This window comes from Alligator sinensis, unplaced genomic scaffold, assembly GCF_000455745.1.
Source record: "Alligator sinensis unplaced genomic scaffold, ASM45574v1 scaffold254_1, whole genome shotgun sequence".
NCBI lineage: Eukaryota > Metazoa > Chordata > Crocodylia > Alligatoridae > Alligator > Alligator sinensis.
Window position 1 is genome coordinate 107308 of NW_005841953.1, and position 16784 is coordinate 124091.

The 16784-nt window shown below is 43.4% G+C and overlaps 1 protein-coding gene across 1 annotated transcript in view; it reads right to left on the reverse strand.

The window, feature by feature from the left end:
- HECW1 (HECT, C2 and WW domain containing E3 ubiquitin protein ligase 1) overlaps window positions 1-16784 on the reverse strand; it is a gene marked incomplete at its 3' end in the record, with an annotated part of 299400 nt that overhangs the window by 104195 nt on the left and 178421 nt on the right. Inside the window, exon 6 of the mRNA XM_025200049.1 lies at window positions 14005-14174. Coding sequence (XP_025055834.1) covers window positions 14005-14174 — 170 coding nt within the window. The remainder of the gene's footprint in view (window positions 1-14004; window positions 14175-16784) is intronic.

A 16784-nucleotide genomic window follows, 5' to 3' on the forward strand; every position in this document is an offset into this window, starting at 1 on the left:
GCCCGCCCGCCCCGCCCGCCCCCCGCCCAGCTGTGTGTGTGTGTGTGTGTGTGTGTGTGTGTGTGTGTGTGGAGCACTCTGATTGGCTGTTTCAGTAAGCATTGTGATTGGCTGCCGAGACAACCAATAAGAGTGCTCCAAGAGCATTATGGACAGAGACAGACACACATACAGATGGACTAAGGCCTTTATATATATATAGAATATCTGTTGTTATACAGTCCACATAAAAATAGTCAGAGGTACAGCATCCCACCCCAAATTCTGTGATGACATTAGATCTCCAAGAATTTGGGGTGGGTGGATCTACCAGGGCTGCAGGAAAACAATGCCAGCATCATGGTTCTGGAGCCAGATGGTGCCTGCTGCTCTCCTTGAAAAGCCTCTGAAAGAGGGGTTCCATAACATGGTGGAGACACACAGGGAGGGTGGAGGAGATGGAAGGACAGGTAGATGTTACACTGTGCTTAAACTATCCCTTTGGGGTTGGTAGAGGAGGTGGTAGGGGGTGATTCCCTCCAAACCTACTTCACCCCCTCACTTTCCTTTCACAAATACAATTCCCCAGAAGATAAGGGGATTGTATTCTCATAATTACAAATGAGGGGGAGACATTTATAACGGACTTGAAAATGTAATTTAAAAGACAAAGGGACAGTGTTTGAAAACATTGCTGGAGTCAGTCCTTTCAGCTTCTGTAATGGGAAAAATGGATCAGCATAGGGTGGTGATGGAAGCTAATTTTAAGAAGAAACCATGAGACAAAATAGTGTATTTTTTCACAAAGCCTAGAAAGCATGATCTGTACCTTTAATATTAAAATATTGCTGACAATGGATTCTTAAGCTCAGTTTCCCGGTACTGGCCCTGTGGGCTGGATCAGAGCTGTGGGCTATATCTTTGATATACCTCATTTGTACATCTTCTACCTGCAGGTGTTCCCAGTGAGCCCTTGTGAATCAATACTCATTCCTTGAATTAGGTCAGCAAAAAAAAAATTCAGTTCTTATTTGGGAGGTGAATGGACAAATTCTGGGTTACATCCTGATTATTAGGAAGGGGACACCATCTAGGGGGCAAGGGCTATGGAGGAAGGATTTCTTGCCCTTGAGCTAGGGAATCATACCACTGTTCTGTTTTCACTACTGCAGGCTCAGGATTAAGTCATGGGCACAGACAGGAGTGACAATTTTTGCCTGATCTGGCCACAGAAACCTGTCTATAACTATGACCAAACACAAGTGCACGGCTGCAGACCACTTAAAAAATGGCCAATCCAGTGAAAATCTGACTCCTCATTGCATGAGGGGTCAGATAAAGATGTTTCAAAACAAAGTGTCTTCTGTAACTTCGGTCTGCGCTGCCTGCCTGCCAGCCTCAAGTTGTTTTCAGAATGGGAGGGAGGAAGGGAGCAGCAAGAGTTCAGTCTGGGGGTTTTCAGCCTCCGCTGGAGGGTGGGGTGGGTGTATTGGAGACTCCTTGAGGTGTGGGGGGAGGCTCCAATTCACCTACCCCACCCTCCAGCTCTGGCTGGGGAACCCCTAAATCGAGCTCCCTCTGCTCCCTTTCCCCACTCCCATTCTGAAACAGGGACGTTTCCTGTAATGCCTTTTCAGTTATAGTGGGGAGCTGCATTTCTGTTTGCACCCCCAGAGTCAATGTCTAGAAACAGACTACTCAAATCATGTTCAACTCCCAGAGGAGGATTTAATCTAAGGACTCTTACAAACAGGTAAAAAGAAAAGAAAAATTAAAAAAACAGGACTTTGGCCAATGTGTCTATTGTAAACTGAATCTGAGTAGTCTATTTATAGGAACTTGCTAATAAAAGTAAGAACAGAGTCTTGTTTCCTTGATTTTATTGTGATTCATGGAAACTGACCTATGTAGTGAGTGCTGGGAATGTACTCAAGCAGCTGAATTAGAAAATGTAAATGTGCAAATCAATGAGAGGTCATAGGAATCCTTCACTGTTCTCCTGGTGACCATTCATGAGAATGACTCAAGTAAAACTTTCACCATTTCATCAAGCAAACTTTGCTTTTTGCAGAAATGTCATGTTTTTATAGCATAACATTATATTTGACACCTGAGAAAATGTCCTTTCCCTTTTCCACAAGCCTTTAAAATTCTATGTTCGGAACTTTTCACGTAGCTCTGGGCTTTGGGGCTTTTGACAGAATGGGACATATGGGAGGAAATGGTTTACATTATTGCATATACGATAAAATTATAAAATGTTACTGCCTGAATATAATTAAGATGGCTGCAATGGGTTTTGTAAGTTCAGAACTCTTGGTAGAGCTATCTTTCATTAGACCAAGTAGAAAGTTGCAAACATTTTCTTTATTTGCAAGCTTTTGGACATACGTGTCCTTCCTCAGGCATAGGAGAGTGCAAAGATTGTAAAACTTGTCCCAGGTGGAAATGAAAATTTATATTTCTCAGAAGAGATAAAAAGTGGTGTAAGATTTCCTGGTTGGAAAAGTTCATTTTATGCAAATTAGGCTCAGATAAAAGTTGGAGCAGTCTATTTACCTCCAGGAATTTAACAACTGAGTCTCTGTGATCCTTACATCATAGCTGATAGCTTTTTAGAGCCTAGGAGATCTGTTGGGATGCCTAAAAGAGCTTATAATCTCAGTCAGTCAGTCAAGAGGTTCAAGGATTCTGCTGGAAATCTCAGTCTGTAAAATTTCTATTGGGAATAACTGCAACATTTTTCAACTGAGCTTATAAAAGTTGGTTTTATTTTTGGACCTTTTATTGAATCTTTTATTCTTCAGGGAGATCTGAAGAAGAGTAAAATGGTACCCATATGCATTTCAGAGAGAGGGGCGGGAGCAACCATTTCAATGCATAATGTAAACATGGTAAAAACGAAGGAAGTCAAATGATTAAAAAATCTGATCACAATTAGTTGTGCAATTAAAAATATTAGTTGCAATTAATCATGATTGTAATCGCACAGCTAAAAACTCAAAATTAGGTGCAGAAAAACTCAAAGTTATGCAAAATTATGCAGGTACTTTGTATGGTTGGGGTCTATGTGCGGGGTGTGTGGGGGTGGGGATTTGTGAAGAGGTGGGGGGTTGTGGGTGTATGTATGGGATTTGAAGCCTGGGGCAGGGGTTCCCATATACCATGGCAGAATCTGGGATACTGTGGGTCAGGAGTGAGGGGCAGAAGCAGGGCTGGGGGGGCTGTGGCTTGGGAGTGAGGGGCAGGCAGGCAGACACACACACACACACACACACACACACACAGAGATAATGCCCAGTAGCTAAGTGTGTGTGGGGAAAGGGGCGTGGGGGAGGGAAGAGGCTGTGTGTCTGTGTCTGTGTCTATGCGTGCCCCTGTCCCCCGCTGCAGTCACCCAGAGCCTGTGCCCGGGCTATCCTGCAGTCCTCTGTGCTGCCACTGCTGCCCTGCAGGTCGGTCCAGGAGCGGCGGTGACGGCGGCGGAGTGAAACCCAGGCTTGGGCTCCAAAAACATGTGCACGATTAATGCATTAAAAAAATGAATGTGAACAACGATTAACATGTTAATTGTGCGCATTAACCGTGATTGATTGACAGCCCTAGTAAAAACCATACTAAGGGGAAGGGAATCACAGAAATGGGCTTCCAACAACGCTATCAAGGAAACTGTTGAAATAAACCATTAACCCTGATTAGTTAAGTATAAATTACACTTTTAAAATTGTTAATACACATGATGAAAGGTAGGTAAATTAAAATTTGGTGACAGGAGAGATTGGTCTCTTGATTTGAAGTTGAATAAGCAATATAATTAAACAGAAAATTTATGTTGGATATTTATCATGCCAAAGGGAAGATATAAGCAGGAGTAAATCTTAAAAAGCTGTAAATTAGTTTTGATGTGTGAGGACAGATTTAGTCTTTTAGTTGAATATTTCATCAGTAGGCTTTTTCATTATACATACTGTAGCTGGTCAATTACATATTTAATGTGCCCTCAGCACTCAGCATCTCTATTCTTCATATGTTCACCATTAAAAAAAGAACTCCAGGGCTTGAAACTATTACCCTATACTATACTGTCTGAACTAGTTCACAGGGAATTCTTTTCTCTTAAGCAATGTGGCCTAAATCTTTCTTTCCCTCCTTAGATGCATAAGGCAGGAAAACGTGGAAGAATAATTAGCACAAACAGCACAGCATACCTATATATTTTGGCTTTTGATTTTGGTTTGGTATTTTTTCAGAGCTCTCCCTACCCCTTTGCTCACCAGGATGCAGGTTCAGCTGCGGCTGTCCCTCCCACTGCTTTGTGGTGCTGAGCAGCCCTGATATGCCAGTGCCCTGCCCCTGCCTGTGCCATTGCCCCCCACTTCCGACCCATAGCCCCTACCCCAGGCCTGTCAGTGCCCTTCACTCCCAACCCGCAGCCCCCCCATACATATGGATGATGTCATTATCAGGCAGGCAGGGGACACCTTGCCATGGCAGTGCAGCTGGCGGGAGGCTCCTGGCAGCAGTGGGAGCACTGAGCCTTCTTGCCCTGCTCTGCCCTCCCACACCAGGTCCCGCCCACTGGGCCGTGGAAGCTTTGTGGGGAGCGAAGCAGGGTGGGGAGCCCCAAGCCCTGCAGTGTGCCCCCCATTCCCCTCTTCCTGGTAATGCATGCAGCAGTGGGGAGCCACCCCCTCAACAAGCTGCTGGCTGAGCCCTGCAGCCATGCATTCTCACCTCAGCCCTGGGCCCTGCCCCAGCTTGGAAGTGCCCCCAGCCCCAGCCACCAACCCTGCTCCACTCCCTCCCTCACTGTGGCCACCTCAATCTGCCCCCCACTGCATTGACTATGCCCCCTTCCCCCCTCATAGATTTACCTGCAAGCAGCTGGGGGAGCTGCTCTCCACCACTGTATTGCTGGCCACATACATGTGTGCACGTGCACACACACACACACATGGTCCCCCCTGCCCCCTTCATCCCTCTCCCCCCAGCCCCAAGCAGCCTCTTCCAGGCTGGAACTTTGTCAGCCTGCAAGGGCAAACCTGCAGTTTCCCCTCTGTTTTCTCCTTTAAAAGACAAAATCCACGTTTTTCTGCAGCAAACAGAAAACCCGGGTCCCTTCTCAACAGTGGAATCTTATCCAACAATGGCACAATATCTTCCCCTGTATATGTGCTGCTGTGCTAGATATTGTCCAAGTCCCTATGAAATCAATAAAAACCTTTCTGCTGATTTGACTGAAAGCTGGATTAGATCTGCACTGAACTGACTCTGGCTTTACCCCTTTGACTTGCCCTATGCCTGTGATAAGCATGCTATCTAAACCAAAAAATTAAAAGGTTCCTTTTCAGTTCATGTCATGTGTTCTACAAAATCCTGAGGTGCTGGTTGATAAACTCTTTATACATTTTAACAGTCACATTATTTTGTCTTTCTTATGTGGCGTCCACATATGTATTTGTACGCAGAATAAAAATAGTTTGAGGATTCCTATGAAGAGCGAAGTGTCCTTGAAGGATATCAACTAATCGCTAGCCAGTTAACCAGATAACTTGCCTCCAAGTTCAATCTTTTATTAAAGTCTTCCTGGGATTCTTCCAAATTTGTTCTTCAGTTTTCCTGAATGATTTGGTTTCTAAAAATGAAATCTTCCTTATCTCTGATATTAACATGGAGCAACATTAAGTGGAGCTTTCTAACTTGACTCGTGCCATCCTTTACCCAAATCAGGTTTGACAGATCATTAGCACTCTAGTTCTTTTCACCATTATTAGAGATAGCAACAAATGCTGCTGGGAGCACGTCTCCACTACAAACTTACTATGGAGACAGCAAGCAGTACCCGCAGAGGATAGGGTCAGAAATTACACATAAACAAGCCTAAGCGATCAGAAACTGGTTCAAATCTGTAACTCAACAGAAGTTCAGCACACATAAACTGCTTTCAAAATGGCTGGAACCAGTTTAAGACAAGCCTGGATGGATGCAGTATCCAACTTTACTGATTTAGGTTAAATCGGTTTATTGAGCGTCTGTTCCTGATCCCCTCCAAATTCAAGTTAACTCACCGTCCTCCAGCATCCCAGGATGCTTTGCACCTCCACCACAAACCCCACCTTGCAGGGTGGGCAGGCTAGCCTTGGCCCAAGCTGTCTGCTCCAGCCCAGCAGGAAGGTGTGCTGTGGTGCCTTCTGGTTTTTGGCCTGGGCCTCTACAGGAATGTGGCTGCATTTCCAGAATCAAAATGGATGACAAGGTCCAACAGTCCAAACTCCTAGACAATTTTAGACTGGACATAAGGAAAATCTTCTTTACTGTCCGAGCCCCTAAGGCCTGGAATAGACTCTCTCCAGAGGTGGTGCAAGCACCTACTCTGGACTCTTTTAAGAAAAGTTTGGATGCTTATCTTGCTGGGATCCTTTGACCCTAGCTGACTTCCTGCCCCTGGGGCAGGAGGCTGGACGCAATGATCTTCCAAGGCCTAACGTCTATGAAACGTATGAAAAGTGCATGTCTGTTCACTTGCTTATTGGTTCGATCTATGCAGCTTAGACTAACCTGAAAAGTTTGAATCAATTCAGCCTCAGGCTTTTGGACTATCTATACTTAACCACACACACTGTAGTTCTCCATGTGTGATACCTCCCTGGAAGCAGCATGGACATATTTGTGAAGTATGGTGGGTTGTCTAATAAGCTGTGATGAGAGTCATTGCTAAGAAGCCTTTCTGCAATGCCAAACAAATGTAACTATGTTACTTCGAGCTTCAGAGATAATGTACACTGAGCGGAGCAGTGTGTCTGACAACACCACTGCATGGCACAGTAAGGCTGAACTACTGATGTGCCCTGGGAAAGTTTTATCAAGATACCTTTACTGCAACTGTGCAGTTACAATATAGCATACATAAGCACTATGAAACTAAGGAGCATTATATTCTTTTTGCGGAATACAAGTTGCACTTGAAATATGTTTCTAGCAGAATGACCTACTAAAGCAAACATGTTTATTTACTTCCTGCTCCAATTAATTCCTGAAGGATATAAGAGCTGTCTTGGGTCTTTATACTCCAATTAACATCAGATATTCAGACATATTTACAAATGACACTGCTTGCAAACTGCTGAATAAATTTGGGGCCTTTTGCATTTGGTTTGGTTGTTTGTGAACAAATGTTGTAAAATGAGGCTTCTGTACAAAAGCCTCTGTGCACTGTGGGGAAAACCCTGGTGCCACTGAGGCTTTTGGCATTAACTGACTTATCCTATTGACTCAAAAAGGACCACGATTTTATACCCTCTGTCCAGGGTGGCCTTATACTCTGTGGTAAAGTTCTTCTGGACTCCCCCTTCACCAGCAAGTAGCAAGCTTGGCTCCAGCTAGGAGAACCCACCATAAGCTCCAGCAGCTGGCAGCCCCATTAGCGGATCAGCAGGGATCCAGGCTTACTGCTCGATGCAAAGAAATGCAGATTTTCTCCTTTAAAGGAGAAAAACATACACTTTCCTCTTTAAAGAAGAAAGCCACAGGAAATGGCAGGTTTCCTCTTGCAGGCTGGCATCTTTGAAGGCAGGGGGTGCCACGTGTGGTTGTGTGCGCACACACACATGGCTGGCATACAACCAGGCAGTGGGGCATGGGCTGCTCTGGCAGCTGGATGGGGGGATTGGGGGCTGTCCAGGGGGCTGTGTGGGGCATATGTGTGCGTGGAAGGAAGGGAAAGTGTCCGGGCACTGGGGCTGTGCTGGGGCAGGGGTGCTGAAGCAGCACTCAGTGCCACTGGTGAGCCCAGCTCAATGGGTAGAAATGAAAGTTCATATTTCATAGGATTTAAAACTTTTACAGTCTTTTCTCCAATGCTTGATGAAGGGTGCTTGTGCCCAAAAGCTTGCAATTAAAGAATTTTTTTTGCAAAAATCCTGTTGGTCTAATAAAAGTTATCATCTCTACTATGAGTCCTGAATGCCTTTTCCTTTAGACCAATACAGCTAAAACCTGGATACCTTATAATGACTGAGGCACTGGTAAGCTTTAAAATTGTAAATATATCAATAAAACGTTGTGTTAAACTCCCCTGCCTGGGAGCTCCAATCATCTGACCACGGTTCCCAGCCCTGGGAGTGCATGGTGCACTTCTCTGCCTGGGAACTCCGATCAGCTGACCAGTTCCCAGCTGGGGGAGCACATGGTGTATTCCCCTGGCTGGAAGCTCTGACCACCTGGCAGCTCCAATCAGCTGTGGGGCCTCCCAACCTCTGGAGCACAGGAAAGCCTTTCCAGAGGCTGGGCTCTGGCCACACATTCAATTAAAGGCATGAGAAGAACCAGCCACAAAATTATTCCATGCATACTTATTTTGTCTAATACAGTTGTGGCTTATTCCTCATTTTATCACATCATGAATTGACTGAATATGTGGCCACATCATTACTTAAGATGTGATTAACCAGTTAATCGTGCCTTATGTTAACATCTGTAGGGGCCTAAGAAGAATGAGGTTCTGAAACTTTTATTGCCTTCAATGGGTCTTCAAAAAGGCTCTTATTGGACTGAGATATTATGGTGGAGTTGTAGGATGCCAGGTAATATCTACTGCAAGATTTTCAAATGTTTTTATGTTACTGTGACCCTTACATCAAATAAACTTAAAGTGAGACTTATGCACCTAAACAATTTAGAAGCTTTTGAAAGCATCACAGGTCATTATTAAGAGAGTGCACAATTTTTGTATGCCTTGGGGGAAAAAAGAGGAAAGAAGCTGCTGATGTTAAAGATGCTTACTGGGGGATGATGGTAGCTGAGTACCCACTAGATTTATTGTGTCAAATGATTCTTACAAAAATAACTTCCATTTATCAAACCCACCACACTTCTACCTCAACATACCTGAAAGCTTTGCAGATACAGATTGCTTCTCACCTACCATTGAAATGTAGTTACCTTTGGGGCAGAAAAGAAGCCACCATTTTATATAAGTAACACTACCCAGCAGTGTCTGTAGAAGGAGAAATGGTAAGAAAAATAGCCAGGTGAAACCACAGAGAGCTCAGACTGTAGGTATCCTAGTCATAACTTGGCTGGTACTCTAATGCCATCCACTTTTCTGGAAGCCATTAATTACAAGGACCTAAATCTGATGTGTCATCTAACAGATCCAACCAGCATAAGCATACCAGATGGATGCAACAGCCAATATGTAGTGTCATATGAGCGCATATTCCCCGAGGCTCTCTACCTACTGACTAGTAAATAAACAAGCCATTAGAAAAGGAGCCACCTGAGATAAAATACTGGAGGTATTAAGAAAGAAAAAAGAAAAGATGAAGAAGAGAGGCATTAATGAAGTTCCTGTCTTCACTACAGGCAACTTACATAAGTCCTTGAATCAGAGAGCCTGACATACTTGTCCTGCATAATCACATTCTCACTAGTCTGTTTGAGAACAGTAAACTATTTGTCGCATCAGTTTCTTTTGTACAGGTTTGTGATTTCTAATACCTTAAACTCCTTTGAAAACAATGAAAATAAAACCTCAGCACTGAAAAATCTGACATGCAAATAACCCAGGGCTCATCTGAATGAGATTGATGGAGGCTGGCAAAGGGATCCTGGTTGTACCTGAGTTTTACAGCAAGATTTGCACTGACTGCTGATGGGCTACTTTATTGCCTGCTGTCATTAAAATTGCATTTTGAAAAGGCTTCTTATAGAGAACATGATACTAGAGACATGTCTTTAGGAGAGATAAGCATGGCCAACATCCATCCTATCCTATTTCCATTCAACTAGGGGGAGAAATGATTTTTAAAATGAACATTTTTTCCATCAGCTTCCTTTCTGTTTTATATAGTGAGGTGGAACAACTTAGCTATCAGTGTCTTGGAATTCTGCAGACCGCCGGGAAGATGCACGCTTGGGACATGCATAATGGAATGTGACTGGTCTCACCCCAGCTTAAGTCAGGAAATAGGACAACTGAAGTCAACAGTGCAAAATTTACTAGATTCAAAATATTAAAGGCAACATTATAGTTTGACACTGACATAGCTACCACAGAAGATAATCACTTCTGTTGAATAAACACTGAAAAGTACCATTTTTTGTATATAATTTTGCTTGGCCTTTGTAAAAGCATTTTTGACAAAAAACAGGCTACCCAGACTACATTTGGCCTAAGCCTTTAAGGCAACTGCACTTGCAACTCCAGAGGCACACCACATCCATTGGTCTCCCCTCATCTACAGAACTGGTCATCTCATCATAGAAGGAAATCAGGTTGGGCAGGCATGACTTGCTCATGGTGAATCCATGCCGACTGTTCTTAATCACCTTTTTCTCCTCCGACTGCTTAGAAATGAATTCCTTAAGGATCTGCTCCATGATTTTTCCAGGGACTGAAGTGAGGCTCATTGGTTTGCAGTTCTTTGGATCCTCCTTTTTCCCTTTCTTAAATATGGGCACTAAATTTGCCTGTTTTCAATCATCCAGGACCTCTCCTGATTGTCATGAGTTTTCAAATGTGATGGCCAATGTCTCTGCAATCACATCAGCCAACTCCCTCAGCACCCTTGGGGTGCATCCCATCTGCCCCCATGTACTTGCATACATCCAGCTTTTCTAAGTAGTCCCCAACCTGTTCTTTCACCACTGAGGGCTGCTCACCTCCTCCCCAAATTGTGCTGCTGGGTGCAGTAATCTTGGAGCTGACCTTGCCTGTGAAGACTGAGGTAAAAAAGCATTGAGCACTTCAGCCTTTTCTGCATCCTCTGTCACAAGTTGCCTCCCCATTTGGTAAGGGACCCACACTTTCTCTGATGCTCCTCTTGCTACCGACATATTTATAGGAACCCTTCTTGTTACTCTTCACATCCTTTGCTAGCTGCAATGCCAATTGTGCTTTGGCCTTCCTGGCTTCATCCCTGCTTATCCCTAATTATTTGTCCAAGTTTCCACTTCTTATAAATTTCCTTTTTTGTGAATTAGTTTACTGAAGAGTTCCCTGCTAAGCCAAGCTGGTCTTCTACAATACTTGCTAATCTTCCTGCACATTGGGCTCATTTGTTTCTGCACTCTCGGTAAGGCTTCATGTTGGGTATCTAAAGTTTGAGTCCTGTAAAGTTACTAATCAGTTTAGAAATCTTGTCCTTAATCTCTCTTTGCCTTAGTTCTGCAATTATAAAATGTCATTTCTATTCTACTAACATTTTCCTGCCCTGTCTATTTCTATTGTAAGACTTCAGGGCCAGGACACTCTCTTACTGTATGTGTATAGAACAGACATACTAGAGCTCCAGGCTTTATTGAGGCGCCTGCATGCTACCAGAATATTAATGTTAATAGAAATGATTAAAGTGAGTCATAGAAATATTGTGCAATATCATTTAGCATAAAAACAGAGCTGGATCACCATTCCTGTGCGGTATTATTCCCAGCATGTTGATCAGATATAGAGGTGAAGTATAGTTCTGCTTGTAATTTTCTTATTTCTAAGCTCAAAACTCTTGGAGGAAAAGGTTTCATCTTAGGACAAGGACTTGTAACCAAGGCTAATGGCTTATAGTTCAGGGTGGCCAACCTGTGGCATGAGCATTTAGGGAAGGGACAGGCAGCACAGAGTAGAAAGCACAAGGAGCAGAAACCAGAGCAGCAGCTTGGGTAGGAGAAAGGGATTGGAGTAGCACTTGGGGGTGTGGGGGTGCAGGGCTTATTTATGCCATGTCTGCTGAAAAGGTTAGCTTCCACTGATTTAGTGAATGTCCTGAGGATTGAAATGGTTGTAGCATCATTAAAACTGTAACTTCTGAAAATGAAAGTTAAGCTGTGGTCGCTTTTGCCTTTCCTTTCTTTAGGTAAACCTTAAAACCCCCTAGAATGTTGACTAAAAAGTAGAAAGCAATAAAATAATCCATGTGATTTAAACCAGAAGAAAGGATGAAGGATTGGACTATGTGGGAGATACTGTTGATCACAGAATGCCAACCAAATTTTCAGATACCAGCCACATAACAGGAGTTGTGACTTCTCTGCAATTCACAGAGTTGTAGTTGCCTATACCCCTGTAAGTATGCTTGAATGCTCCAAATGAAAAGTGCTAGTATGAAATCCAAGTGTACTGCTTACATATGGGCAATGACCTGCTGAGTACCCAGGGAACTTCAGGGTTCATGAATGTAGAGTAAATGCATCATTACCTCATTCTTAAATGTTCTGCTATCTTTACATTAAACTATGCATGGTTTTACTGTGGTAGTTAGCACCTACAGAATTTGAACCAAACTGTCTTCATTGAGATAGTTTGCCTAGGTACAGTCACAAGCAGAACTAAGACTCTGGATCTACAGGCAGTTCTATATGATTGTCTTTCCCTCCACAATCCTCCAAAATGTTTTCAGGTGAGGTGAGGAACAATTATAAATGAGACAGGTCATTCAGTTAAGAAAAAAGAACAGCTGGCTTCTATTTGCAGAAACTAATTACAGAGTGACAGAAAACGGTATGAAAAATAAAGTCTAAATGAATTCATTACCTACAGCGTTTTCAAAGAAAAAGCCCAGTGACTAATCCTTTTGCACACAGTGGGTCTGGTTCCTTCACATTTGTCACCACATGTAGGTAGAGCCACCTGGGCAAAGTGAGGACAGAGTGGGCTTAACATTTCTACCATTGTGATTTTGTACAAGACGGAGGTGAATCAGATTTAATGGAAACTGATCTTTCCACTGCTAAAACAAGGACAGGTGGATGCAGATTTTAGGTCAACTGATGCCTGGGGAACACAACCCAAATGTATTATAGTTCAATGCCTTTATATCAGCCACAGAGAAGGTGGAGACTGAATATGCTGACAGACGCTCAATTGCTTTGGATCCTTTCTTCAGTTGCTGTAGGGCAACAATACTGAAGATGAAAATGAGAGGGCTCACATGCAATCAGTGGAACTGGGGGCGCTGCACGAAGAAGCTAGAAGCCATAATTAGGTCCTTGCATTGTACTCCCTCTCCCGCTTCAAATTCTGTCTGCAATGGAATGGCAGTAAATGAACTCAGATGTCCCCACAAGACTGGAGAGGACAGAGATTTTGTCAGGGCAGCAGCCAAGTTTCATAATGTCTCAATCTCAGTTACTCTAAAGCCACTCTCTACTACCCCGGAGATGCAAAAAGGCCTTACAATGAGAGTAAGTTGCATGTAATTACATTTAATGCTACAACTTCAATAAGGGCAGAGGTTAGCCAATGCAGAGCACTTCAGAAAAATCCTATTCTCAGTCTCCAGGAGGGCACATCGTTCTTTGTACAGGTATTACGTATGCTCCACTCTGAGTTTGGCTGGCCTCACCAGCTGGTACAGAATGGGAGACTAAGGCCATGTCCTGTCCCCTCCTTTCAGATGTCAAGCACTGGCAATCTAGCTATATTCACATAAGTCCTCAGGGCAGGAGCATGCAGTGATGGGACTTACGATCTGATATTCTCTGTTCTCACTGGTACGTATTAAGTCTTTCCAATAAGGCACGGTCAACTTTAGAATATTTCTTCAAGATGATGGATAAATGTGCCAAAATTGCCTGTAATTTATAGGTCCATGGACAATTTTCAATCACACGGATTCCTTTTGTTTGCATGCTATCTATTGTACCTCACATGATGTTCTTTCTTTCTAACAACACTGCAGGAACTTCAATCAGGCTAACAGCAGCATTCAAAACTGACAAATTAATATTTTTCAGTACTGGACTAGGTAGGCTTACCTATAATAATAAACATCCAGATAAATTATGGCTTTAAAATACAATATGTACAGAAAGTTTAAATACAACATTCACTTTGTTAGCAAATGAAGGCATTGGCATTACGGAGTGCAATCTATCAAATACAATATGGTAGATGACTATATAGACCAAAAGGGCTTTAAAAATGTGCAGTAGACTAGGGATATTATTATGACTATTTCCATATTTTAAGAAAAGGAAATAAAGATTTAAAGATAGAGCTATTTGGAGAGTCAGAAGCACTCAGCTGCCTACCTCTCCTTGCCATATTGGATTGACGGTATTACACATGATCTTTGATCTCTTCTCCTGTCCATGGTGCGGAAGAGCAGGGAAGATGCTGTGCTTTCCAGGCTGGATAGAGATCTTCAGGTAAGGGTCTGGATTGAAGAACATCCCCTTCTTCAAACCAAAAGCTTGGAAGTCTGCAGAAAGTTAAACATTCTGATTAGTATCTTGTTGGTCTAATAAAAGGTATCACATCTACTATGAGCCCAGACTGGTTAGAATCTACATTACAATAGGCTCGCCAGGCAGTCAGGAGAACCATATAGGGAACCAGTGAGAAATTTAAAGGCATGGCAGGAATATACATGTTACAACAGGGGCAGGCAATTATTTTGGGCAGAGGGCCACTTACTGAGTTTTCGCAAGCCATCGAGGGCTGCATGACAGGCAGCAAGAGCCAGATAAATATTAATTTTCTAAATTTTTAGGGGCCCCCCAGGCCGGATAGAATGGCCTGGTGGGTCGCATCCATGTCACATTGCACAATTAACAGGTTAACTGCAGAATTGCCTGGAGACCAGTTACACGTGCAAAGTAGCTATCACACAATACAAAGCTGCAACCTGCTATAAAGTTAGACCTTGTAAATGTGTACTAATTTGTAGCTGGTTGCTATTGAGTTTTAATTTGCACATGTAGCAGGGTCTCCCCTGCAGCTGGGGGCCCTGTTAGCTGACAGGGCTTCCAGCTGCAGAGGCACACCATGCCTAGCATAACCTCTCCCCCCCAACCCTAGGGATTGGGGTGGCTGTGGCCCCCAGGGTCTTCACACACCCCTGAGCCCTATGGATTGTGTATGCTGTGATCCCTAGAGCTCAGGGGTGTATGAAACCCCTGGACCCTGGGAACATGGCTGCTGTGATCCCTAAGACTCAGAAGTTCATGATCCTCTGGCCCCAGGGTTTCCCTGCACCCCTGGGGTGGGAGGATCACCCCTGAAGTGATCCTGCAGCCCTGGGGGTGCATAGGACACCCCTGCAGCTGGGAGTCCCTCAACTGGGGTGCATGGAGCTACTAGCCACAGTACTTGCTTTTTGCCAGTACAGGGGCAGCCTGGGATTGGGCTTCCCTTGAACCAACAATAAGGTGTGAAGGGATCTAATGTGGGGTATGTGAATTAGATCCCATTGTGCCTTTATTTGCACGTGTAGAGGGGGCCATAGAAAAACTATATGGCATTACTTGGGTCAAAACATAAAACCAAATCATAACAGTCTCATAAAACTGATGATTTATAAGTTCTATAGTATTCACAAGAGTAAACACTAATCCTTGCATCTCCATCTCTCAATGGAGAAGATGAGAATTAGTCTGTAGCTCACTTTCCAGAGTAGGGGCCAGAATATATGCTACCTTCTGAACAGAAATCATCATCACAGTGTTGGCCATGCTGATTAGCCCCACTGTTAGTACCCTGGCAATGTGGCTACCCTGCTTCTGGTTTGGGGAAGCAGCATGCAATGTGGCATGGTTGAGCACATCTTGTTGCTTGGCACAAATTTTGGAGCTCCTGACTTGAATGAAGTAAATGCCAAAACTCCCAACTGATCTTAGTGGGACCAAAATTTCATCTTTTAGTCTTTGTTTCCCATTTTGTAAATATTTCCAAAGCTACTTTCTCAAAAAAACATTCTGAGATGACCTGTTCAAACTTTTGAAGGGTCTACCCACAGTCAGGATTCCACCACTTTCTGCAGACAATTGAATGATCAAGGATTGGCCAAAGCATCTGCTGAACACCCATCCCTAAGTTTCAGATGTTAGAATTTGCACAACAAGCATTTTAGAATTGCCTGTACAAAGTAATCACACTCAAAGTGCTTGCATGCTCATTTAATAATAGACCAGATATAATACCAAAGGAATTATCTAACAGCCAATCACAGGTAAGTTTGGACCTCAAATATTCATGATTCATCTACTGAGTAAAAACATTCTGAAATGAAATAATTAAGAAATTCAGAAAAGTCCTGATCTTGTCACAGCTATTTCAGAAACAGGAGACACTAAACTTGTCAGATAAACTTGTCATTACACACAATTCAATTTAAAGATTTATTTCATTTACATCACTACATTCAGTTAAGCTGTAGTACTTCAATTATACACTATCCGTTATAAATAATCTTGAGGTTCTCTGCACAGTCCAACTGGACCTGATTTAAGTCTCGTCTTTTCTGCATTTTTACAAGAGTTTCATTATACAACATTTAGGTTATTGCATTATTATTTCATTCTACAGAACTGTATTATATGATTGTATTATATGAAGATGAGGGCGGGGGAAGCCGTGGACACCAAACCATGTGGCACCCACAAGGACAGTCCAGCCTGAAGGAGAACATCGGGAACCTGCAATCCATGGGGCGGCCAGCAGTACACCACAGGTAAGCAATAAGGGGCCCTTTGGGCATCAGAGTGGGGGGGCAACAAAGGCACCAGTCACAGGGCTCAAGTGCCTATACACTAACGCTAGGAGCATAGGGAGCAAGCAGGATGAACTAGCACTCCTGCTCGCAGAATACATTTAGGATTTAGTAGGGCTAACAGAAACCTGGTGGGATCCTTCCCACGACTGGGTGGTACATATTGAGGGTTATAAGCTGTACAGAAAGGATAGAGTAGGCAAGAGAGGGGGAGGGGTGGTGCTCTATGTCAATGAGCGATATACATTGACCCTTATCAAAACGGAATCGGAGGAGGAGAAAGTAGAAGGATTGTGGGTTAGGTTACATGGAGGTCAAGGA